Here is a 25303-nt window from a genome sequence, read left to right on the forward strand (position 1 = left end):
GGAGGGACGAGGTGCATGTGCCTGAAAATGAATAGGGCGTGTGCGTGTGCGTGTGTGCGGATGGGAGGCGTTCATGTCTCTTGTGGTGCTGTGCACCGTTTGTGCAAGCCCATAAATGCCGCACTGCGGGTGGAGGAGATGCAGAGGGCCTACAGGGAGCTCTGCCGCACCCACCCGCGCGCCGCGCTCTTCCTGAAGCTGGCGTGGCACTGCGCCGCACGAGCGGGCGACCTGGGGACACTCCTGACAAGGGACGTGCACATCTCCGCACTCTCGGAGAGCTCGCCGACGGCCTCAGTGAGTATCACGATCCGCTATGGAAAGGGTGCGAGGTTCCGCGGGCCCTATGCGATAGGGACGCGATTGCAGCGAGAGGACGCGGCCCTGCTGCTGAAGCTGGTGAGGAGCCGAGGCCCAACGCAGCGCCTGCTTGCGGACGTGACGAGCCTCCGCGATCAGGCGCGAGCAGCGCTGCGCCGCGTGAACCCTGCGGCGGCCCTCCCCTCCATCCTTAAGGGGTGCTGCATGTGAACCGACGGCGAGTGCTTGAAGGAAGGAACTCCTGTTTGGCCGTTTCGGAGACGACGGTAGCTACCGATGAGGATGACACGTACGACGCCATCTGCTTCACGGACGCGTCGGCCGACGGGTGGGGGTGGGGGGAGGCGGTGGTGCCGTTCGCATACTGCACCACCGAAGCCCTGCAGCAGAGGTGGGCCACAGGGGTGCACCCGAAAGGCCGCGTCGGCGAAGCCCCCCTCCCACGAGGATGCCTTGACCCCCTGCCGAAAAAAGGAGTAGTTGCCCACAAAGCACTCGGTGTCGGACGAATCCCGTGCGGTCGGCTGCATCCTACGCAAGTTTCAGGGCAAAGGTACCCCCCCACCGGCAGCGAGAAGGACTATGCGAACCGGCTTCCGCACTACTGTGCACCCCCTCCTAAAGGAGGCCCAACGGTATCGAAGGCAACGGTGGTAGTGGCCATGTCTCTGCAGCAAACTACGCAGGATGACGAGCGGATCCCTCCCGTAATGGGGGGGCAGCCCTTCTGCATACGCTGCATCGCTGGCGTTTTGTGCTCCATCGACGTTTTCTCCAGGGGCTGTAGGCGCAGAAGTGGAGAGCGAGAGTGGTCGCTATCAACGTCCGTGTCAGAAAAAGCCACAGCGATGCCAAGATGCCGGCATGGTGGTGGTGCAGCAGTAGGCATCAGTGCTACATGAGAGAAAAACTGAGTTGAAGAACCAGTGAATCGGCTGGTTGGGCGAGTCGCCAGACGACGCACGACCAAAATAAAACGCACTTTTCTGGATTTTGGCAGCACTCGACGCGCTGCTGAGGGGAGCCGAAGGGAAGTAGGCGCCTGCACTGCACGTGGGTATTACATGGCCAATATTGGACGCACTACTGCACCTTCTTCTTTCCACTTGCTTCTCTGGGCGCGCTGCATTCTTGCTCGAGTGTGTATGCCTCTGCGCTAGTGCGTGTGCGAGCGTTTCGTCTGCTGTTGCGTAAAGAATCGAAACGCGTTTCCATTGCGTATGGGGTGTCGGTGCCTGCTTGAGTGGTGCAGGGAGGGGGCTGGCCTGGGGTGACAACAACTCTGACCCCTGTCGTTCTCTCACCTCTCATCTTCTCGCCGCTATGACCGACGAACCAGTGCGGCGGCGGCGCCGTTCGACAGGAGGATGAGGGTGGGTGGGCAGGCGTAGCGCTGCTTGTCTTCCCACCTGCTGCGTACGCCGTGCGGGCGGCTGTCATCTCACCTTCCTTTTTCACGGTCCCGCTCTCTTGTAGATGCCGCTTTCTCCCTGCACACCATTCCTGCCTGCCGCCCACCCGCTCTCCCTCTCTTTCTTCACACTTCTGGAGCTGCGGGGCGTGCCGGATCTGCTTCCCCCCTACCTCTTGCTACGCCCACCACCGCCCCTGCTCTTGGCCGCCACGCCTTCCCGTAAACGGGTGTGCACGGGCACCTCTGTACCGCGTCGACCATTCGCAAGCGAAGGGAAAGTTACACGCGACGTTACTGTCCGTGTCACTCCTCCTCTTTCTCTGAGCGTCTCGCTACCATGAGTCGCAATCAGAAGCGCAAGTGTGGCGGGAAGCGCAGCCGCGAAGATGAATGGATGACCGACGCGCGCGACCCGGCGGCGCTGAAGAACGGGGCTTTCGAGGCGTATTACAAGGACAACGTCATCCCTGCCTCTGAATGGGAGGCGTTTTTGTCGTGCCTGCAGACGGGGTTGCCCATGTCAATCCGGTTCAACCGTGCAGTGCCACAAGTTGCCGCGGTAGATGCGTTCGTCACGCAGCACCTCTCTGAGGTCTTCGAGAGCAAGCGCATCCCATTCTTCCCGGCGCAGCGAGCGATTCAGTGTAGCGTCAGCCGCGGTGACCTGAAGCGCAAGAAGGCGAATCAGGCGCTGAAGAAGATAGTCTCTGCGATGAACGAAGGTGGGTACTTGACTCGGCAGGAGACCGTCAGCATGGTGCCCCCTCTTCTGCTGCAGGTGGAGCCAGGCATGCGGGTGCTAGATATGTGTGCGGCACCGGGGAGCAAAACGTCTCAGATACTCGAGTGCCTCCTTGCCGGCGGCGGCGGCGACCGAGGCGTCGTCGTTGCGAACGACGTGAAAGCATCGCGCCTGGACATACTGCACCGACAAACAAACCGTGCCGCTGGCGCGCATCTTCATGTCATCATCACGAATACCGATGCCGCGCGGTTCCCTTTACTGCCGCCGGAGGAGCGCTTCGATCGCGTCTTGTGCGACGTGATGTGCTCCGGAGATGGCACGCTACGGAAGTCCATCGACATGTGGCCTCGCTGGGATTCGCTCCTGGGGGCCAACCTGCACCACTCCCAGGTGCGCGTGTTGTTGCGTGGCATGGCGTCCTGCAAGTCGGGTGGAATCGTGGTGTACTCGACCTGCAGCCTCAACCCAATCGAGGACGAAGCCGTTGTGTCTGCATGCCTGGCGCAGACGAAGGGGTCCTTCGAGTTGATAGACCCAACACCGCTGCTACCAGGGCTGTGCGCTTCGCCTGGCATGACCTCATGGACCGTCACCACACGCGACCTAATCACAGTGTTGTGCACTTATGAAGACGCGAAGCGGTTCATGGAGGCCCAAACGGACCGCCGCACCTTCCAGTACGCACCGAGCATGTTTGCCAGCACCAAGCTACTCGTGGAACAGCACATCGAGCGCACCCGTCGCATCCTGCCACACGCTCAGGACACTGGCGGCTTCTTTTTCGCGGCGTTGCGCTGCATCGCGGCGGTGCCGGACGATGCGCAGACGAGGGCCAAGCCTGCCCGAGATGCGTGGGAGGCCGAGGCGCCCATGAAGTTCCTCTCGGATGGCCTGCGGGCGACTGTGCAGAAGGCGCTGGGGCTGCCTGACACCTTCCCATACGACCGCCTCGTCGTGCGCAACGAGGAGGCGCGCGACCAGAAGGTGTACCTGGCCAACTCAGACGCCATTCGGCTAAGCCAACAGCTGGGCTGCCGCGTTGTGCAGGTCGGCTCGAAGGTGTTCGAGTCTGTGATCAAATACAGTAACGACAAGCTGCGCATCTGCGCAGACGGCGTGGCTGGCCTTGTGCCCTTTCTGCCTTCAAACTTCATTGTCTCGGTGACGCCGCTGCTGTTGCTCGAGCTGGCAGCGGAGACGCCGATGCAGTATGACGACTTTACCGCCAGGACGGGACACCTCACTGAGGAGTTGCCCCCTTGCTTTGTCCTCACCACCTCCTGGTCGGTTGGGGGACCGATTTATGTAGCTGCAGAAAAGTCCGCCAAGCTAGGCAAGCTGGTCGCCCACGTGGCCAGCTGGCAAGCTACAGTGTGCAAGCTGGCTCTCAACCTACCTCTCGTGGAATCGGTGGGGGAGGGCAGGGAGCCGCAGCAGAGAATGGTGGCGTGCCCGCAGCAGACGCTGTGATGCGAGAAAGGGACACGTAGCGATGCCATGGCGCAGCGCATCTTCTGTTGCCTCTTGTGTATCTCCCCTTTCATCCTCTTGTCGCGCACTGAGGTGTATGTGCGCGGAAGTGCGCGCAACTGAGCTTTTCGTTGCGGCAGCCAGGGGTGAGGCCAAGGCTCTATACAGGAGGGCACCAGCAGCGCCCTAGAGTGCCGTAAAGCAATAGTTGCAAAGGAAGTCGGTGGCGTGTGCAGAGCGCCGATGCGACGGAACAAGCGGACGCTGGGGGAAGGCACTGTGCGGAAAGGCCTTCGCGCCGGCGAGAAGCGGCGCAGGGGACGTCTCGGCGTAACGGAGAAGCTCACGTCATACAGAGTAAGGGGGATAAGCTGCGTGCCCGCACGTGCATTTCTATTCATGGAGAAGTGGACGCCGAGCAATGGCGGCGGTACGAGGCGAAGGCACCGAGGGAGCGCATCAGATGGGCGTAAGAGGCGAAAGAGTGGGCAGCGGCACAAAAGGACAGGCGCCTTCGCGTCTTACAAGTGTGGGCGTGCACATGCCGTCTACACGGTCGATCTAGATTCATTGAGATGAGCGGCGGGAGTGTATTCCACTCTGCGCCTCGTCTCCAGCCTCACTTTCCTTGCACACATCACCCGATCATGGCGCGCTCCGTAGACCAGCTGCCCTCTGCCTTCTTGCGTGCGCGCGCGCACCCACGCACAGGCGCACAGCGACTCCGTCCATAGGTTCCAGAGGTGCCTTAGCTCGGGGTGGGAGCGCTCTGTCGGCTGTTCCTTCTTTCCTTTCAGGGCGTGACGGGTGTCGCCAGAGTGCGTTTTGAGGCTTTGGGGATTTTCTCTTCCTCAGGGCTGCGAGTGAGGCGGAAGTGCCGCGAGCCGGCCAGCGCGTGCAGGTGCTCTCCCCCTCCTCCCGGTCTAGCGACACGTTTAACAAGAGCGGAAGAAATACCAAACGTAAGACATAACACTTTCCCAGGGTGGCTTGTTCAAAAGATGCGCGCGCCCACACGCGTGTGCACACACACACAACTTCTTGAACGAAGGTTGCATTGAATGGACTACGGACAATGGAAGTAGCGCGTGCACACATGACGAGGGCGGGGGAGACCTGTTCTTGCTTGCGCTTGCGTGGTGCCCTGTCTTTTCCACTATCAACGCGTGTGCGCCATCGTGCGTAGGAACAGAGAAGCCACTGATGCACACCGTAGGCCCACCAAAAAACAATTCCTCTGCACTCAGGTTTTCTAGAGGTGACACAGAAAACTAAAAAAAGAGCAGCCCCAAGAGACGAATGCCAGCGCTGTCCTCATACACCTGCACACACACACACACACACACACACACACACACACACACACACACACGGATTAGGACTGGGGAGAACTGCTGCCCTCTCTTCTGTTTTCTTTCCCCTTCCGTTGTGACAGGAGAAGAAATCGGAAGCACCACTCTCCGTCTCTGTGCAGTGTGTGTGCGTGCACCTGAACAGAGCTCATGTTGCACGCCCTCTCTCGTACACACTATTCTTTCTCACCTCTCGCCCTTTTACTTTCGCCCTCCCCTCCTCTTCCCCTCTCTTTCCTCCGTCACTCACGGTCGAGGTCGCATCAATCCGGTGGATACTCGAGCGGATTCGCGATACCTCCTGAAGAGCCCCGCTACTGCGCGCGCATCTGTGCGTGTCTGTGCGCGTGCCTTGTACCTATTCATACACGCCGCCATCGTGACATCTCTCACGATTAGTCCCGACTATCTTTGCTCGCGTGCTCTACTCTCTCTGCACCTCTTGTAGAGCTCTCTGAGCGCTGTCTATTCGACTCGCAGGGATTCGAGGTACTGCACAGTTGGTGGCTCGCGCAGGCCTCAGCATACACCCACGCTCCCCTCCCCCCTCCACACACACACACACACACACCGATCTGCAACCTCGATCAGTCAGCTTTTTTATTCCACGAAGCCGCGTTAGGGGTGATACCGTCCGTTTGTTCACTCCTGAATAGAGGGTGAGTATAGAGGACGTTCGCCCCGCTTCTGGAAGGAACAGAGTGTGTACAGAGCCCGGCGCACTTTGCTGCGGCTCTCTCTCTCTGCCACTCCGTGTGTGTGTCTGTGTGCGCCCCCGGTAGGAAAATTGCTGTTCACTTGGTGTGGTGTCGCCACGCTCTGCACCTTTTTGTGTTGCCGCTTCCCGTGCTGGGCCATCTAGCACCTTTGCCGCTGCGTGAGGGGAGTAAGGAAGGCTGAGGAGAGGAAGTGGGCGCACCGCGACAGTGTGGGCAGCTCAGCGATAGGTTTGAGAGACGACAGCCCGTTGCACTTCCTCTCCTGTTGCGGCGCGCGTGCCGTTGTGGCCATTCTCCGCTGTACTGCCGCGCTCTCGACGACCTCACATTTTTTTGCCCTTTTTTCTCATTAATATTTTCCTCTTCGCCCCCTTCCCCCTCTTTTTCCCTCTTATTCGTCTACGGCGTCTGCGTCTGCGTGTGTGTGTGTTGGCGGTCTTTTCTTTGCTGGATTTGTACGAGAGGGACCGTTTGTTTGCGCGTGCGTGCGGCATTTTCTCTCCACTCCGCTCGTTATCCCTTGCGGCGCCGGCCCTCGCGCTGTGTGCGGGTGCTCCATCCGTCCTACTTACGCACACTCTGGTGATCTCTCTGCTATGTCGGCAGCAGCAGCAACGACGAGTATCATCACAACGCGGGCGTTGGAGGAATTTCGCAGCGGTAATGTTGACGCAGCAGAGCTCATATTAGAAGAAGCGGCCAAGTCAGAGGATAATGTAAATGAACTTTTGTCCATTCAATGCCTGCGCGCCACCCTGGCGGCGATGAAGGGCAGCATGGACGTCACAGCCATCACCGCGCAGCTCGCCCCTGGAGAGCCGGCAAGGGTGCCTGTACAGAGCTATCTAGAAGGCATTGCGGCGATGGCGCGTGGCGATTTGGCCACTGCACGAAGGCGACTGGAGACGGCGGTGGAGCGGTGCGACGGCTTTGGTGCCGCCATGGTGTGCCTTGCCGCTGTCTACTACCTCACTAAGCAATACGAGAAGAGCTACGCACAGTACTGCGATACGCTAAAGCTGCTCGGCACCGACAAGACACCGCCGGTGGTGCGGGTAGGGATGGGTCTTTGCGCCTTTCGGTTGCAGCGCCTCGTGGATGCCCGGCGCATCCTCGAGCGCGCCATCGAGGTGCATCCCGACGATGAGCTCGCGTGGTTAGGCCTGCTGGCGGTCTATATTGACCTTCGCATGCTGCCACAGATTAATACGGCTGTGATGCGACTGAAGCAGTTGATGCCACAGAACACGACGGTGCTGCTGAAGGTGTGCGACTTAGCCTACTTCCGCTCTGTGGAGGCCGGCCGGCTGAAGAGCTCCGTCGGGCGCCTGCGTGGACTTCTGCGGTACGTTCGGCAGACGGCCTCCTCGGAGGAAATGGCGCTGGTCGACTTCCACGAGGGCCGACTTCTGCTCGCCTGTGGTGACGTGGCAGCGGCGCAGCCACTCCTGGAGTCCGCCGTGCGCGCCAACCCGAACCTCTTAGCTGCCCGTATCCACTACGCCCGTCTGCTGATGTACACTAACCGCCACGCCGACGCGCAGACGCTGCTGATGGAGGTGAACAGGACGTGGCCGAACGAGAAGGAGGTGCTGCAGATGCTCGCTATTCTTGCCACGCGGGCGGGCAGGCACAGCGAGGCCCTTCACTACACTCACACCTTGACCACGACGGTGGCACAGGGTGACGTGAACTCGTGGGCGCTGGCGGTCGTATGTTCCCGTCTAGACACGGAGCACTGCAAGCGGATTTGCGCGCACGTGCGTGCTGTCCAGCGAGAGCTGAAGCTCCCGTCGAGCTGGAAGCTAAGCGCTAACCTCGCCATTCTGTCAGAGGACGTGGAGGCGGCGCAGGGCATCGTGGACACGGAGCTCGGAGCAGCCTTTCTTCTCTCTAACACAGCAGTAGACGTCTCCTACGTGCCGTTGCTGTATAATCTGGCCTTGCTGCTTGAGAAACGGGAGCCGGCGCGCGCGCAGCAGCTCTATGTGTACCTGGTGAAGCATTACAGCACCTTCACTGCACCGTACTACCGGTTGCATTTCCTGGCGAAGGAGGCAGGTCTGCTGCAGCAGGCCGTGGCGTGGCTGCAGTGGCTGCTGAAGGTGCACCCGATGGAAGCCACGGCCCAGACATGCATGGCGCAGCTGTACATGGAGAAGGTGAACGTGAAGGAGGCGCTTTCTATCTTCACCAAGGTGAACGCCTCCGAGTTGCAGCTGCCTGTCGCTTTGGCTGTCGGCGCCACCTCTCTGCAGGCATGCCAGCAATCCTCCTCACAGTGGCCGAGGCTGCTCGCCTCGGCGCGGTCCTTTTACCGGAAGGCCCTCGCGAAGGACCCCCGCAATATTCTCGCGGCCCACGGCTACGCGTGCTGCGACGGGCTCGAGCGGCGCGGCGACGCTGCCGAGGCGATGCTGAACAGCGTAAGCGAGGTGACCCCACTTTCCACCGTTCCTACGAGCAACGTCGACGCGCACCGCGCTAATGTGAAGATGCTTAGCCACGGCTACAAGCAGGCCGCAGACTACTTCGCGCGCATGCCGTCGCGCACATCCGAGCAGGACTCCATGTACTCGTACTGCTTGGCGATCGAGGGTCGGTACTCGGAGGCTCTAGAGCTGATGCACACCGCTTCTGTCAAGGCATCCGGTGAGGACCCGATGCTTGCGTACAATACAGCCCTGCTACACTTTATGGCCTTCGTTGACGGGCTTAGAGGCACCCGCGCCGTTACAGCGGCACAGGGTGAGTCGCTACTCGCCCACTTGGAGGATGGGCAGCAGGGCACCACTCTTCTGGAGAGCATCAAGGGGAGGTCCGAGGTGATGAGCCGCGCCAAGCGCTACCTGCGGTCTATCAGGGCCTACTGTGAGCGCCATCGTGCCACTGTGCACACGCTTGTAGAGGCTGGCCAGCAGCGGGCGAAAGAGCTGGCGCAGTCGCAGGAGGGATGGCGGCGTGCGCTTGTATTGCACAAAGCCGAGCAGCTGCGCCGACAGGAGGAGGAGGAGTTGGAGGAGCATCAGAAGGCGGAGGAGCTCAAGCTGGCGGAGGCAGACGTGTATGCTCGCTTTCGCCTAAGTCGTATTCAGCAACCGGCGGTGCTTATGAACGCGGAGTTGCTTGCGGCGACGATGGCGGATGCCTTGCAGGGCACAATGCAGGAAGAGGGCTCACCAGTGGCGCTGGGGGAGGAAGATGAGATGCCGTGATCTACTCCCGCCTGTATGCCTGCTGCGAAGTGTTTTCTCTTGCGCAATGCATCGCAGCGCTGTCGAGGGTAGGCTGATTTGTGGCATGGCGCGTGCTTACGCGTGTATGTGCACTGCCTACTCGGCTGCTGATGCTGTTGTCGGTGACAGTGGAGAGGGCGTTGTGGCTTTGACGCCATAAACGATTTGCGGGTCAGCAGCGGGGCAGGGGCTGACGAAGGGCCTTTGCTTTTTGCGCGGGCAGCTTGGCGGAGGTGTCCTGCTGCGGCGCAGGTGGAGCGCCAACGTCCCTGAGCGATAAGGTGCGAGGATGGACAGGAAGAAGGAGGTCATGCGAGCGGCAGCTGCAGAGCAGTCGGGCAACGGGGGAGGGGGTGGCCCTACACAGGAGAGCCGGCAGGGAGGGCGGCGGCACACCGTGCCCTGTGGCGCACGCTTATCTTTGCCGTTGCCGCTCACTGCGTGTGTGTCGAGTCTGTCCTCTCTCCCCCTTCTGCAGTCTAGTGGGGAGCTTTTGTTTTGTTTTCTCTTTCTCCGTTCTGTTAACTGCCATCAGGGACGGACACCCTATCGAGGCGTGGCCGCCCGCTAGTCGCCCTTGCATGAATGGGCGTGGGTGCGTGCCTGCGTTGGCATTTAAATACGCCGTACCCCCTCCCCTTCCCCCAAGGAGGTACTTTACTCACAAGAGGTGTACACATCTGTTTTACTCTGCGCTAACTCTCCCTCCGTATCTTCCCCGCCACCCGTCATTCGGGAGCAGCTCGCCACCGTTGGCAGAGAAGCCTGTAATGCGTGGTTTCAGCGGCGATGCAGCTCGTCGGAAGCACGAAAGCTCCCTGCCATGGGCGGCCGTCTCGGCTCCTCGCCAGCACGCGATGGGCAGTGAATTTTCGGAGCGGCATGGAAGGCTGCTTTCTTCGTCCCCCTCTCTCGGGCTGCTATCTATGAGACGCGCGGACACGCGCACCAAGGCCAACACCAAACGGCTTCTGTGGGTGACACTCACAGCTTAGTAAGCTATCTCTCCGTCTCCATCTCCCTCCCCGATTCTTTTTTTTTCTCACACGTGCGCCCTTCTCTGCGAACTTCCCGTTTGCTCTTCAGGTCTCTCTGCCCCCCCTCCCCTCTCTCCCCCCAACCCCTGCGTCGTCAGGCTCCACTCGACAGGTACCTGCAGCGACCGACATGACGGACACCGCCTATGGTGGTCTCTTTCAAGACCCGCCGTACCTCTCCTCCGACCCGGACCCTCGAAAGACGGACCCCTACGAAAAGTATGACGCGATTCCGTCAAGATATTTGGGCAAGAACATGACCGTCGGGGGCCGCGTGCCACCCGGCCAGCATCCTGACGCCTTCTTCGAAAAGAAGTTCCTCACCCTCGCCTCCTCGGAGCAGAACGGGGGTAAGCCGGTGGACTACGACGAGAAGAAGTGGTCAGCCGCCGCGGCCCCAAAGAAGGATTCGAAGCCCATCTCCGACAAAGAGTTCCGCTACTCATCGTATCCGGAGAAGAGCACCGGCCCGGGCAGCTACTACGGCTGCTTTCAGAATCGACCGTACGAGTATATGACGGAGCCGTGGGATGATGGGAAGTCGAAGAAGAAGAGGGCAGCAAAGCCCAAGGAGGAGGAAACACCGACGCACCTGCCCAACATCAAGACGAACCCCGCCAAGAAGGGCACCTACGGCTACCCGGGACTGCTGCTGAGCAACCCGACGTACAACGACAACTGGAAAAACGACTACGCCGCTGCGGAGGCAGAGAGGGCACGCAAGGAGCGTAAGCAGGGCCCCGCACCAAAAGCGTTAGGGCCACCGTTTCACATTCCCGGCGTGAGCCACTCCTACATTGACGAATTGCCCAATACGGGCGTGTCTGGGGTCTATGCGGCCTACGAGGCCCCGGCGGATAGTGCTGCCGAGAAGCGTAAGGCCAAGAAAGAAGCCGCAGCTGCCCCTACGCTCGTTCATGCGCGCGCCTTCTGCGGTTCTGCCAACCGGTCCGGCGAGCAGGGGTGTCTGAACCCGTTCCCCAACGTGTGGGCGCATCCGGATGAGATGCAACCATCCAAGAACGCCTTGCGCAAGCAGGCACAAAAAGAGAAGGAAGAGGCTGCTCGGAAGCCCAAGAGGGTGGATGTGTGGAAACCGAACTCCTTCGGGAAGACGTCTGTAGTGTCTTCGTGCCTTCGTCGGTTCTACTGAGCGTCTCGGTTGGTGCCGTTGCTGGAGCCTACTAAAATTGTCCTACTCAGACCTGCTTCGGGCGCGCGAGTAGACACGCTCTGTTGCTTGCGGCGCTGCGTCTCCTCCGCTCGCCTTCGCCAGGGGGCAGGGGGAGGTGCGCAGGGCCCTTCTGTTCTTTCCAATCCTGTGGTCAGCCCTGTGATTGGAAGATAGGGCAGATTGGACGGCGGGGTGACGGGCCGCAACGACAGCGTACCATCTCACACTGCCGAATCAGCCAGGCCTCCCGCGCTCGTCCTCTCTCTCTTCCTGTCTTCTCTGTTTGTTGGATGAAGGAGAAGGCAGCATGGCTGGTGGTGGGCCATGCCCGGCCCTGATGACTCCGAACTCTTTTGCTGCTGTATTCATGTTGAGAACGCTGCTCTTTGCTCTTGAGAGTCATCACTCTCGTCGCGCGAATGTACACGACCTCCCCTTCCCTTCCCCTCCCTTCCCACTCCACCACTCTTATCACCGGTAGGAAAGGGGCGCTCGCCCTTGCCCGCTTCGAGCAGCGTCCTACCCCCACCCTTTCTCCTGTTTTTTTTTTGCCAGGTCCTTTCGCATGTACAGAAGAGACTTCGCGTAAAAAGAGGTCAAACGGGGAGAGGAAGGGGTTAAGGGGGGAGTTTAACTGAGTCGTTTTTTTTTGTCGTGTCCTCGCTCCCTCTCTGTCGCTTGCGCTTTGACGGGTCGCTTCGGCTGCACCCCCAACCTCAACTTTACTCCCCTCCGCACCGCTTACGCCTCCACTTCTCTTGTTCTTCCCTCCTTTGGCTTTTCTTTGTACTGCAGATGGTGCGGACGGCCCTTTCTTTCCTTCAGGCTTCTGTGCTCTCGACATACCCCCCTCCTCTCCACCAGGCATCGCCTTCCATTGAGGCCTCATCTGCTGTGGCGTGCCGTTTTGTACCCGATGTCTCCTCGTCGACGGCACTCGCCAATGCACGAACAATCGGATCAACGCACGGGACGGGAAAGCAGTTCTTCATCGAGTCACTCGTCTTGAATTCTTTTTTCCGTCTACTTCCATGTTGGGCTTTCACTGCTGGCCCGGTCAGAGGCTTTCCCATCGCCTACGGACGCATGTCAAAGTGGGCCATGAAAGAAACGCGGTATGGACCTACGAGCAAACTTTGAGCGTGCTGCTGGCGATCGCGCGGCCATGCGCTTAGCATTGCGGCTCGTTAGCCACGCCTCGACTGCAATCTCCCCACTCGCATTGCCTTTCTTTATCCATCTCTTTCTGTCCTCTCTCCCCTGCCTTGTCTCCACGAATATCTTGTCGCCTTTACATGCCATGCTTGTGTGTCTCTGTGCACACACTCACACGTGGCTATGCGCGCGCACTCTCTTTTTTTTTCACGTGGCCCTGCACCTTTTTACGTGTCTCACGTTTGCTTCTGTTGCTGTGGCGACGACTCACTGTCTGCACTTCTGGGCGCATTTTTTCCCCACACGCACACCCATACGTTAAGGGCTTTCTGTTTCGAGCCACTCTTTTTTTTACGTTTCCCCGACGTTCTCTTGTGGTTTAGCGTTGTCGCACTCAAGCTCCTCTCGCTGCGCGTCCAGGCACATCCTCGGCAATACCCTCCCCCCTTCCTCCCTCCCCTTCCTCTCTGCACCTCCGCGCGTGCTGAACGCACATACACGCCTGCCCATACACAAAAGCAAATCCGCACCCGAATCAGAGGTGTCCTTTCATACACGTCCGCCCCCCTTCCCCCTCCTCCTCCTCTCCTCCTTCCCCTCGCACCCGCACGCCGGCCCCCTTCTCTGCGACGAAATACACAACAGGCTCTGCTAGGAGCAGCTTCAGAACACATTGGAGAGCTCCTTTATTCACTCGCACAGAAAAAAAAATGGCGCAAGCAGCCGACGAGACGCGAGCGCTTGAGAGCGAGGTGTTTTGCAGCAAGTATCGCCGCATCAAGTCGATCGGCAAAGGCAGCTTCGGTGAAGCTGTGCTCGTCCGCTCCAAGTCGGATGGCAAGCGCTACGTGGCCAAAGCGATCGACTCTGTCTCAATGACGTCAAAGGAGCGGCGTGACGTGCAGAACGAGATCCGCATTTTAGCCGCTGTCGACCACCCGAACATCATTCGCTACCACGAGCACTTCGAAGATGGCACCCTCATTTTTATCATCATGGAATACGCCGACGGCGGCGACCTGAGCTCCCGCATCAAGGAGGCGAAGAAGCAGGAGAAGCCGCAGCCGTTCGACCCGAACTTGGCAATGTTCTGGTTTCTCCAGATCTGCATGGCACTCAAGTACCTGCACGACAACCACATCCTTCATCGAGACCTCAAGACGGCTAACATCTTCCTTACCTCCAAGAACGTGGTGAAACTCGGTGACTTTGGTATTTCGACTGTCCTGCAGAACACAATGGCGTGCGCCAAGACGGTGTGCGGCACCCCCTACTACTTCTCACCGGAGCTCTGCCAAAGCAAGCCATACAACAACAAGAGCGATGTGTGGGCCCTCGGCGTCGTCTTCTATGAGACCCTCACCCTGCACCGCCCCTTCAACGCCAAGACGCTGAAGGACCTCCTCAGGAAGATCTTAGCGGGTAGCTACGACCCGATCCCTTCCACAATTCCGGTGGAGATGCGCTCCTTGTGTGCTAGCCTTCTGCAGGTGAACTACATGCAGCGCCCCAGCATCAACCGCATCCTAGAGAGCTCTTACGTGCAAAGCACCTTGCGCAGCTTCAGTGAGGACCTGGCTCGCCAGGTGGAGAAGGACCGCAACGATTTCGAGGAAAAGCAGCTTAGGGAACGCGAAAAGCAAGAGAAGTCGCCGGCGTCGAAGTCAGCGGCAGCGACACAGCTGCCGCACGAGCCGGTGAAGCCTCAGCTCAGCGAGCGCGAGCAGATGGCTATGCTGCGCGGCATGGACCGCGACAAGATGAAGGCGATGCTGGCAAAGCAGGCGGCAGAGGAAAAAAGTGTCTCAACAAGTGCAGCGGCGTCTGAACCGGCGGCCCATCCCGACGTGGATGATGACGGCGACTACATTGCACAGAAAAAGGCCATGGTCCGGCAAAGTAAGGATATTGTTGGCAAGTCAAACCTTGGCGGTCACCCGGAGGAGTTTGGTGATGGCCCCACCGACAGCGTTTCACAAGTGGAGACGATTACACTGGCAAGCGGGCAGACGGTGCTGGCCTCCGATGTGCGTAGTCACTTGGAGAAGGAGATGGGCACCGAGCTGCTGGATCGCGCTGTCGAGATGTACAACTCTTGCATGATGAGCGGCCTCTCCAACGCGGAGATGCTGCACGAGCTGATCGAGCTTGTCGGATCGCAGTTTGCGCACAACTCGAACGCCATCACAAAGCTGGCGGTCTGGGAGGGGAAGCAGAAGGTCATGAGCGCTTAGGTGAAAATAGCCACGCACGAGCTTTGCACGTGGCGCGGTGGTTTCGCTCTAAAGCTGTAGGGCACAAAGAACAGGAGAGGAAGGAGGGCCGCGATATGGCGCGTCTTCCACTTGCTTTTTTTTTAGCTGTGCGTCTCGACTCTTGTCACCTGTGGAGATGCGCGGCTCTGGGCGACGCGATTCCGGCTCCACGCGCTCTCCGGGTGTAAGCGAGATGCATAGTGCTCCCATGCACCTCCTTTCTGCTTACACCATCAAACGCAGCTGGTGGGGCAGAGTTGTGTCGTTATGTAGGCGCTGATGTGGATGGCTTCTTGTGGGCGACAGTATGCTGTGCGGATACTGTTACTGTTTGTTTTCGCTGTGGTGCCTTTTTTGCTTCTCTTTTCGTGTCGTTTTTCTTTTTCGCATTGTTTACCGCAGTGCCTTCGTCGCTGTTGCTGCCAGCCCCTCCCCCCTCCCCCTCATTTCTGTGGGTGCGGGTGCACCCTGGTATACAGTAACTCTCTCGGGTCTTTTAGCCCCCCTCCCTTCCTCCACCCACCTGCCCGCTTCGTTGCTGTGCGTTCCTCCCTCCCCCCTTCCCCTCAGGTGACTGTCGTTCTCCCTTTCTGCTCTGCTCTGTGTTCAGTTGCCCCTCCCTTCCCACTGTCTCCATGTGTGTGACTGCATGTGCTTAATCGCTCTTCAAAGGTTTCCTCCGTTTTCGCGGCTGCTTGCCACCAGTCACCAAGCTGCGTCTGAGGGCTCTAGTGTGCGCTGGGGGGAAGGCGGTGAGAGAATTTCGCGAGGTGCAAAGGGAAGGGAAGAGGGCAAGCGGGCTCATGGGGCAGGGGGGTATACGCAAGGGACGGGGGGAGGAGAGGAGGAGCGAGACAAGCGAACAGACGCCACACATCGCCGGAGATTTCAACGAAGCAGCAAAAAAAAGCCCAAGCGACTTTCTTGCGATACACTTTGGCCCATTTCGCACACCGCACACCTCAGCGCTCTTTCGTATGCACAAAAACGGAACCGAAAAAAGGGACGTCGAAAACGGTACTGTGCTGATGCGTCTTTTTTTTCTTCGCTGTCATCTCTGTTTGAGGACACCGCAGCAGCGGCAACGAGTAGCCGCCGTCACTCCGTACGAAAAGAGGACGAGTTCTCTCTTTTTGTTTTTAGTTTTTCCTTTTTAGCACGCTGTAGCGCACTTGAAGGGACTGCCTCTCTCTCTGTATCGGATGCGTATACTACCGCGACGAGATATACTAGCTGCCGCGGCGAAAGCGATGTATAAAGGGGCTGTGAAGCTTCAAGTGACCCCTTCCCTTCCTCCCTCCACGCCCCCACCCCCCACACACACTCTCACCAACACACATACCTTTGCCCTGTGCCATCTCCCCCCCTGAGTGATGTTGTGGGTACGGTGGTGAAGACGGCAACGGCTGAGCGCGGCATCGCACGGTCTCTCTTTTCGTGCGTTATCGCTTCCGTACTGTTCGACCCCTTTTTCCGTTCCTTTACTCCCTCCATTTCTCGGGTGTTTTCTTTTCACAGTTGACGTGATTTTTTTCATGCGATGGATCGGTGGTCAGACGGCAGTCCAGCGTGCACGTAACCCGTCAATTTGCTTTTTTCGTGACGTTGGACTCTTTGGGGATGTTGGCGGCTCGACTGGGGAGATCTCGGCAGGGCTAAGAGATACGTGAAAGAAGGAGAGAGAGGCAATGGCGAATCGCGGTATGGCATCTTTTTCTTCGAAAAGAGAAGAAGCGGAGATTTCGTCATAGTGGAGTGCCGCTCGTTCTATTGCCCAACCCTTCTTCACCTCCCACCCATCCCCAGTGCATCTTTTTTTTTGTTCTGGTCCTCTCCTCTCGACCTGTTTGTCCCTTGTGGGCGACGCTTGTACACAAGCATGCATACGTACGCAAACATACGTACATACTTTATGTATGCTCGCGTGTCTCTTACCCTGTTTTGCTTTCTTTGTGTGTGCGCCTTTGCGTGTAGAAACGATTGCGTGTATAAACGCATGCGCGTGTGTCTGAGCGTCTCTATCTATCTGTTTGTGTGTCTGTGTGTGTGCCCGTTGTACACGTGCCCCCTTTTTTCCTTGATTTCTCTCTTTTTTTTGTGTATCTGACAGATGTCGCCGCTTGCGTGAATGAAACCGCCACTGCAACATCAGCGACAAGAAAAAAAAACTTGCCAAAACCAAACGGGGCGTCGCATCATCCCAAAAACTGAAGGAAAGGAAAAAACGTGGAGAAGGAGCTGCGTGAACAGGAAGAGACAGAGGGGGAGAGGGGCTGCGCTGCGGCAGGCATGGCCGAAGAAAAAAAGCGAAGAGTGAGAGGTTCTCAGGATAAGCGGCACGACCTGAGGCCGCTTCATCACTTTCTCCCTCAGCGACGCCGTTTATCACCTCTCCCAGACAAGCACGCATCGCCCAAAGATTTGATCGGCCCTTTTCTCGCTGCTTTCCCCTAATGACGCAGATGGGTTTACTGCCGTGACTATTAAGCGTTTGGTGGTCATTCAACGCTGTGGATCCTCTGGCCCCTCCCCCTTCCCCCTACTCGCATGGCTCGCCGCACTCGACGCTCCCAGCGGCCCACGGTGGCCCTGCATCTTTACGTTCTCGCCAAGGGCGAAAGGGGCACAAGTGGCCCACCTTCACTGGTGCATGTGCGTCTTACATCTCTCCCTCTCCGCGCGACTATCTCTTGCTCTTTGCTTTTTGGCCTGCTGTGCGCCTCCGGGTTCCCTTCCCTTCCTCGCTGTCGGCCTCTAATCACCTTGGCCCTGCCTGTCGCGCCGCTTTCCTCACACCACTGCTGCCACAACTCTCCTCCACAGGGATAGGAAACTTATAGCATCGAAGACAACGTTGGCAATACTGTGCTTTTTTTTCCCCATAGGGCTGCACGCGCGATCTCCCTGTGATGGTAACTTTTCGCACCATCCATTTCCTTCCTTTCTTGCGTCTTCACCTTGTCTCTCCAGCGCAGCTGCTGCAGGTGGTGAGCTCTCCTTCCCGTGGCCGTGGTGCTCTCTCAAAAGCTTTGCGAGCTTGTCAGCGCCCGCTGAGGACAAAAGAGGCAGTCCTTCTTCATCTATACGTACGCACATACGTTTTCAAGCAGGGAGGCGCGCTGTCTGCCTCATTTCCTGCCCAACCCAATCTGCCGCTCACCCGATCTTGATCTCTGCCGCATGCACCGTAATCGCATTCGCGTGCGGCCGGCTGGCAACAGTAACGGCTCAAGTGGCACTCGTTCGATGCCTCACATAGACTTTAACGGCGCCGACGAGTCTTTTCGTGACCTTCGTGCAGCTGCACCCCGCTCAGCCGAGAGCGCATTGGCGACTCCCTCCAGTCACTCGTGGGATGCGCAGTCGTCTTCCGCGCTATATGACGCCAACGCCTCGGGTGAAGGCTGGCGCTACGTACGCCGCATTGCCAGCCTCGCCTACGACACCGTCAGTGGGGTGCTCGACGTGCTGCGTGCGAGGACAGACGGGGAGGCTAGCGCGTCAAAGGACAACTACCCTCCTGTGAAGGCGCTTTCCTCCCCGATGGCACCTCCTAATACACCCCAGCTCCCTTCCGCGACGCTTGCCCAAAGCTGCGCTGTCGCCCGGCAGCGGTGTAGCGAGGCGCACGTAGCCGACACCGTCGAGCTTCGCCAGTCGCGACGCAGCGCGTTCTCACATCAGCTGCCACCGCCGCACGTTACGGTCTCGGAACGGGCACCACAGGCGCGCGACCCGCCACCCATGCCCCCTCCAGTGCGAGAGGCGCCGCAGTGCCAGATCACGGTGAACCAGTACTTTGCAGCGCCCGAGCGCAGCATCTATCCACTGGTGTTCGCTAATTTGGACCAGGCCACGACATGCCGCGTCTCCCCCGCTTCCCAACCCCGGGTGAGTCTCCTTGCTGCCCCTTCTAGCGTGACGGATCATGCCAAGCGCCCGCGTCTAGCAGCTCCGGCAGCTCCCACGGAATCTCGTGAGCGTAAGGCACAAAAAAGAACTGCCTACACCGACGCACCGCAGGCCTGCTTGGGCGGTGCTCCGTCGGCCATCCAAGCTGGCTCGCAGGAGAACCCCTCGACGGTGCCCATCATGCCGCGTGCTCCAGCGAGACTTTCAGGAAAAGCCGACGCACCTAACGGCGATGTGGGCACTGCACCTGCCAAGTCGGCCGTCTCACTTGCCGATACGCCCGCCCCGAGGGCGCCTCTCTTTGGTGGCGCTACCACCACCCCCGCTGCCACTGCAGCTCCCAACGCATTCGTCTTTGGCTCAAAGCCCGCAGCCGCGGCTCCTAAGCATTCTGGTCGTGCGGCTACAGCCCCCGCCTTTGGTGCCGCTAAGGCAAGCTCATTTGTGAAACCGGGCCCGCCGGCCGTCATTTCAGACGACAGCGGGTTCGCGCCCAACGCGGACAGCGACGACGAGAGAGGCACAAAGACTTCTTCGGAAAGCGCGGCGCCAGCAAAGGCCCCCTTTAGCTTCAGCCCTATCGGCGCGAAGCCCACATTCGGCGCGACGTCGTCGCTGTCTACTGGTGCTCCTGCCAACCCCTTCTCTTTCTCAGCCAAGACTGCCGAGGCATCACCTGCGTCTACAGCCCCCGCCTTTGGTGCCGCTAAGGCAAGCTCATTTGTGAAACCGGGCCCGCCGGCCGTCATTTCAGACGACAGCGGGTTCGCGCCCAACGCGGACAGCGACGACGAGAGAGGCACAAAGACTTCTTCGGAAAGCGCGGCGCCAGCAAAGGCCCCCTTTAGCTTCAGCCCTATCGGCGCGAAGCCCACATTCGGCGCGACGTCGTCGCTGTCTACTGGTGCTCCTGCCAACCCCTTCTCTTTCTCAGCCAAGACTGCCGAGGCATCACCTGCGTCTACAGCCCCCGCCTTTGGTGCCGCTAAGGCAAGCTCATTTGTGAAACCGGGCCCGCCGGCCGTCATTTCAGACGACAGCGGGTTCGCGCCCAACGCGGACAGCGACGACGAGAGAGGCACAAAGACTTCTTCGGAAAGCGCGGCGCCAGCAAAGGCCCCCTTTAGCTTCAGCCCTATCGGCGCGAAGCCCACATTCGGCGCGACGTCGTCGCTGTCTACTGGTGCTCCTGCCAACCCCTTCTCTTTCTCAGCCAAGACTGCCGAGGCATCACCTGCGTCTACAGCCCCCGCCTTTGGTGCCGCTAAGGCAAGCTCGTTTGTGAAACTGGGCCCGCCGGCCGTCATTTCAGACGACAGCGGGTTCGCACCCAACGCGGACAGCGACGACAAGGGTCATGACAGAGAAGCTAAGGCCGATAGCTCCGCAACGGGTGGTGGCAGCGGTGCGTTTTCATTCCGTCTGAACGCCGCCGGCGCAAAACCGCCGTTAGGACGCCAGTTCGCATTTGGGGGGGCGTCGCCGTTCGGGGCAACTGCATCCGCATCCGAGACCGCGGCCAAGCCGTTTCCCACCAATCCCAGGTCGACAGGGCCGTTGGGTACTCCATCGAATCTTAGCTTCACCTTTCCGTCGCTCAAGCAGTAAAGCTCCTTCCCTCGTACGAGTGCAGCCGATTCATTCAGTCATCACTGCGTGCGCAGTTGACCGGCTCGCTGCCGCTCTTTGAACCCAACCTTCTCTTCACCCTTGTTCCCTTCCCTCTGCCATTCTGAGCTCCCGCTGAGGGCTTGTGAGCAGCACCCTCGGTAAGCGACATTAATGGTAGAAAGAGCGTCAGGTGGTGGACAGAAAAGACGTCCTTGAGCCGTTGCCTCTGCGAGAATGGCGCGTGGCTCCTTTGTGGAATTACCTCCCCTCTTTTTCCCGGTGTCTTATCGCGGCGCCCGCGCGCCCATCTGCCGCCTCCTACCGAAAGGTCAGCTTCGCTCTTCCATCGCATCGCCTCTCCGCCCCCGCATTCGTCGATTTCGATGAACCCTTCAGCAGCCCTTCCCCGCAGCGTTACAGACAAAACAAACAACGCTCTCTCTCGTCTTCTGCGAGGTGTGAGGCGAGGGAGCACATCGCTTTCCCTCTGGTGTGGCTTATCCTTTTTCTTTCCGGCGGTGCAGGGGCTTTGCGCTCGGAGTTGCGTATCCTTTCGCTCTCGTCCTCTGGTGCCGTGTGAGCACCCGTCATGTGTCCTGGCACGGGGGAACACACCGGTCGCCGCCTGTTGTATCCCAAGGGGGGCCCGTGCGCCCTACTATCTCTCTCTCTCTGTTTGTGTGTGGGGAAGCCGAGCAGCCCCCCTCCCTACCTCCCCCTGTCATCTTCCCTGCCCAGTGCGGAGCCACTGCTACTGGTGGTGAGAGGGGCCCGACCCCCACGATGTGGGGGCGCAAGCGCGGCTCATCTCGGCTGGTGCCGGGGGTCAGGTGCTGAGTGGCATGAGGTCGGAGCGGCTCGCGGCCGTGAGGGCGCTTGGTTCACTTACATGATGCGCCAGGAGCTGGCGTGACGCAAGGGCGCATCGCACCCGGCGCTCGCACTGCCGACGGATGTGAGGGGATGCCGCGCGGCGGGCGGCGCGTGGAGCTGGAGGCGGAGGCCGTGCCGAAGCGACTGAGTGGACGACACCGCTGCAGCGCGTGTCCCTACGGCTGCTTGCCGGCACGGGGCGCGGTGGGCCGGGGGCGGTGCGAGGTGGAGGTTTGGTGGCCTGCAGGGTGGCGTAGAGCGGAGCCGTTGCGAAAAGAAAAAGGGGCAAAAAAGGAAGGAATGATGCTGCTGAGCGAAAAGCGTTGTGAGTGCGACAGAGGCCACAGTGCGCCGTGTGTGTGCGTATGTGCCTTGTTAACGTGTGTATGTGTGTGTGTATCGGTGCCTGTGCCGATGGGCCTCTTCCCCAAGCGCTGCGCGTGTTGAGATGGGGATGCGACATGTTTTCAGAGACGTCTCGCGGTGTAATACGAACTAAGCGCAAGAGCGTGCTGTGCCTTGCGTAGAGGGGCCGATGTCGTGAGGGCGCCTGAAATGGGGTGCTCCTCCGCACCTCTTTCGCAGGTGGGCCTCTGAATTTTTCCTGTGACGCTGCGAGTGGTGCGTCGGATGCCGGCCGCTGCGGCTGCTCTCTTTTGGTCGTGCAGCTCACTTTGCATCGCGGCGCGAAAGGCAGCACGGCGAAGTTGCTCTCTCGCTCCTCCCATGCGGGCCCTGCACATGGCCCTTCTAGCCAGTGTGACGCGCGCCCACTAGCTTTTTCTGCGCGCGCTGCGCTGCCCTCCCTACGGCATGCGCACGCATGGAGACCCGCTTGAGCGTGCGCCGCTCTCACTTTCCCTCTCTTCCATCGCCTTTTCCTCCTCCGTGACGCTGCGCGCTCACGTCTTTGCTCTCTTCCTCGCCCGCCGGCTTCTTGATCGCACTGCACGCGCACACACATACACTTCCGCGCACCGGAAGACGAGTCGCCACCCGCCGCTGACGACGTCACTGCAAAGTCGAGTAGCTTATGCTAAGGCAGCTGTCTGAACACACACACGCATATATATGTATATTCATTGTTGTATACATACATACATATATATATATATATTCGCTTATGTAATTCGTCTTTGTCTTCGAGTTGAATACGAGTCATAGGCGCAACGGTGTTTCTCTCCTCTCTCCGCTTTTAGGTTTGCTGTTTCGCTGTCACTCCTCGCCGAATCGTATTTATTTACCCTCCGTACGCCTGTCGGTGTCAGACTCTTTTTTACCGCTTGCTGTTGTTCATCATCTGCTTCCTCCGTTTCTCCTCTCTAAGCGGTAGTCAGGGGATCTGTCATCGACCATGTGGGGCACGGCACGACAGTTAGAGATCGCAGTGCGATTACAACAGCTACGCGAAACTCGTGCGCGCGAGCTGGCCGCTTTCGACGTGTTGGCCGACGATCACCCGGAGCTGTCAGCGGCGGAGATTGCCGCTTTGGCACAGCAGAAGGCCGAGGCGGAGAAAGAACAGAGTTTGACGGTGAATGGCGTGACCGTCTCTGTAGGAGCAACGGTTCGTGTCAAGGATGACATCGACGCGCTGCACCGCGCAGACCGCGGCTACATCCCCGCTGATCCCCTGAAGCCAGTGTACCTCGGTGAGAAAGGGTGTGTGGTGGATGTGATGCGATCCTATGGGGGAAAGCCGGCCGTGGCGCTGCGCTTCGCGGACGGCGTCACAAAGGTGTTCTATGTTGAATGCCTCGATCTTGGGCAGAAAAGCGATGACGCAGGCTCAGGGGTCACGGGACGTGCCGCTGCTCGGCACTCCGACCCGCGGGAGGAAGTGACGGGGTCATTGAGTGAGGTGGTAGTGCCCTCGACACCACCCCCACCGAAGGCAGAAGCACTGCCGGGGTGGGCCCAACTATCCATGCCGCATCGTCGGCCCTCTGCTTCATCAAGCGGGGGTGCGATACCGGTGGCGGTTTCGTCAGTACCACCCCCACCACCCGTTTTTCCAGAGGTGCGCGGCGCCTCTGCAAAGCGCGTGGCGCCTACACCGACGCGAGGGTCCTCGTCTATCTCCGCCTCCGCCGCGTCGGCCTCATCACCTGCGGCCGAGCTGCCGGTGAAGAAGTCAACTAGTGAGGCGCGGAAGAGGCCGACTGCGGTTGTTCCAGCGGCTCGGGCGGTGGTGAAAAAAGAGCCTCCTCGCGGGTCGTGCCGGCCTTTGCACCTTGTGCATGCTGGGTCGGTCCTAGCGACGGCAGTAGCGGACCAAGCGCAGCCGAGTATTCTGTCGGCAGCGACCGTGGGCAGTGGTGCTGAAGACGGCTTGGGGTCGCCCATGTCGTTTGCGGAGAACGGCTTACCACGCCGCGCCAGTGCCGCTGCGGACTCGGAGGGCATACCGGACCTTCGTCCGACTCCAGACTCCTCTTTGTTCGACATGGGTGAGTCGGAGGAGGCGACCGCGGCGACGGATGGAGTCGAGGTGGAGTTTGGCAATGCGGCCGAAGCCACAGCGGTGCCCGGGCATGAGACCCCTGTGACTCGAAAGCAGAGGTTGTCTGACACCGGTGATGAGGTCGCAATCCTCGAGCAGGGCCAGCTTGCCGGCGCAAAAATTTCAGGCACAAGGTTGTGCTGGATTGTCGGTCTCTCCGCGCCCGGCGGTAAGCTGTCCGAGCCGCTCCGCATCTTCCTGCAGGCGCAGTGCACCACCATGTTCGCAGTCTTCGCTGCCATCAATCGCAAGCTGCGTTGGGACAAGCAGCGCCTGACAGCGACCCGCCTCTTTACAGAAAAGGGCGTGGAGATCAAGTCGGCTGGTGCTGTGCACAGTGGCATGAGACTGGTGGCTACCGCGGGGTGTGCCTACAAGCCGGAGGGCGTCACATCGCCCTTCGCCGCTGTGGGCGATGCGCGTCACACCTCAGGCCGCGCGACCAAGGCTGCAAGCAACAACCCCACCTCAGCCGCTACAAGGACAGCGGCCGCTTCTGCTGCATCCTCCAGTAGCGCTAATACCGGAGGTCTGCCCTTTTCTGCCCCTGCCTCTCCTGTAAAGAAAGCAACTCCTCTTTCGAAGCAGCCGAATGCCGTGACAGGACGCAAACGCATCGCACCTCCGCCAGTGGCGTCAGCGAAGCCGATCCACATTCGTGTCTACGAGAACGGCCTCTACGACGACAACATCTACCGCACCATCACGGTGCGCCCGACATACAAGACGCTTGGGGCTCTCAAGACGGTCATCACCCGTGAACTTCAGTGGCGGGATGGCAAAAAGGTGAGCCTCCTTTTTGACGCCTCGGGTGCGGAGGTGGTTGAGCTTCACGATCTTCTCGACGGCGACGCCGTTGTCGCCTCGGCAGGGGACCGCTTTGTCATTCCGTACCCGAACACTGCGATACATAAAGAGGCTGTGAAGCTGTCGGAGCGGCTGCGCTGAGTCAGACAGTGCCTTCTGAGGTGTGTGTGTCTGTGTGCGTGGGGGCAGAGGAGAGGATAGAAGCGCGAGTCGTTACTTCTTTGCGACTATTTGCATTGAAGAGGAGCAGAAGCTCCCCCTCTTTTTTTTCGCTGCGTGACCCCTGCGCATGTGCTGGTATGTTCCTTTCGGCTTCGTCTTGTCACCGGTCGCGGAGGGGACGCCCGCTGTTGACAGCTGCCACCGCGTTGTAGGTGGCGAATGCGCTAGCGCTTGTTGAACCTTCGCAACACTGTTGCGCCGCGTTCGTATAGGTGTGCATTCGCAGGTGTGATGCTCTATTGCTGCCTCAACGAGGGGATGGGCGACTGGCGCGCAGCGCAGCGAGCGAACACAAATAATATGCACGAAAGGTGTGGGGAGGGGTGGCTTAGTGAAGGAGAGGCCTGTCGACGACATTGTAGACTTCGCTACGGAGGACACCTCTCTCTTTTTTCGCGGCTCAGTTCTCGCAGTCACAGACTCGAGCCGACGCGCATGCTCATACCAAGAGTGGGTGCCGGAAGCGCCGTGGCTCGCGTGGCGTGCGGCTCAGTCCC

At 59.6% G+C, this 25303-nt stretch overlaps 8 protein-coding genes across 8 annotated transcripts; all 8 read left to right on the plus strand.

Moving 5' to 3' along the window:
* Positions 1-138: 138 nt before the first annotated feature.
* Positions 139-531, plus strand: LSCM1_04540 (uncharacterized protein; the record flags this gene model as incomplete). The annotated part of the gene is made up of 1 exon (XM_067322044.1): positions 139-531. One exon carries the CDS (start codon positions 139-141, stop codon positions 529-531), a length of 393 nt encoding a protein of 130 aa, XP_067177139.1.
* A 66-nt stretch (positions 532-597) lies between these two features.
* LSCM1_04541 (uncharacterized protein) lies at positions 598-801 on the plus strand (the record flags this gene model as incomplete). The annotated part of the gene is made up of 1 exon (XM_067322045.1): positions 598-801. The coding sequence occupies one exon, from the start codon at positions 598-600 to the stop codon at positions 799-801; it is 204 nt and encodes a 67-aa protein (XP_067177140.1).
* A 1271-nt stretch (positions 802-2072) lies between these two features.
* LSCM1_04542 (uncharacterized protein) lies at positions 2073-3950 on the plus strand (the record flags this gene model as incomplete). The annotated part of the gene is made up of 1 exon (XM_067322046.1): positions 2073-3950. One exon carries the CDS (start codon positions 2073-2075, stop codon positions 3948-3950), a length of 1878 nt encoding a protein of 625 aa, XP_067177141.1.
* Positions 3951-6617: 2667 nt separating this feature from the next.
* On the plus strand, positions 6618-9236 carry LSCM1_04543 (uncharacterized protein; the record flags this gene model as incomplete). Its single annotated transcript, XM_067322047.1, has 1 exon — positions 6618-9236. The coding sequence occupies one exon, from the start codon at positions 6618-6620 to the stop codon at positions 9234-9236; it is 2619 nt and encodes an 872-aa protein (XP_067177142.1).
* Positions 9237-10424: 1188 nt separating this feature from the next.
* On the plus strand, positions 10425-11447 carry LSCM1_04544 (uncharacterized protein; the record flags this gene model as incomplete). Its single annotated transcript, XM_067322048.1, has 1 exon — positions 10425-11447. One exon carries the CDS (start codon positions 10425-10427, stop codon positions 11445-11447), a length of 1023 nt encoding a protein of 340 aa, XP_067177143.1.
* A 1886-nt stretch (positions 11448-13333) lies between these two features.
* On the plus strand, positions 13334-14857 carry LSCM1_04545 (uncharacterized protein; the record flags this gene model as incomplete). The annotated part of the gene is made up of 1 exon (XM_067322049.1): positions 13334-14857. The coding sequence occupies one exon, from the start codon at positions 13334-13336 to the stop codon at positions 14855-14857; it is 1524 nt and encodes a 507-aa protein (XP_067177144.1).
* Positions 14858-18058: 3201 nt separating this feature from the next.
* On the plus strand, positions 18059-20398 carry LSCM1_04546 (uncharacterized protein; the record flags this gene model as incomplete). The annotated part of the gene is made up of 1 exon (XM_067322050.1): positions 18059-20398. The coding sequence occupies one exon, from the start codon at positions 18059-18061 to the stop codon at positions 20396-20398; it is 2340 nt and encodes a 779-aa protein (XP_067177145.1).
* A 2230-nt stretch (positions 20399-22628) lies between these two features.
* Positions 22629-24725, plus strand: LSCM1_04547 (uncharacterized protein; the record flags this gene model as incomplete). The annotated part of the gene is made up of 1 exon (XM_067322051.1): positions 22629-24725. The coding sequence occupies one exon, from the start codon at positions 22629-22631 to the stop codon at positions 24723-24725; it is 2097 nt and encodes a 698-aa protein (XP_067177146.1).
* Positions 24726-25303: the final 578 nt, after the last annotated feature.

This window comes from Leishmania martiniquensis, chromosome 29 (genome assembly GCF_017916325.1).
Source record: "Leishmania martiniquensis isolate LSCM1 chromosome 29, whole genome shotgun sequence".
NCBI lineage: Eukaryota > Euglenozoa > Kinetoplastea > Trypanosomatida > Trypanosomatidae > Leishmania > Leishmania martiniquensis.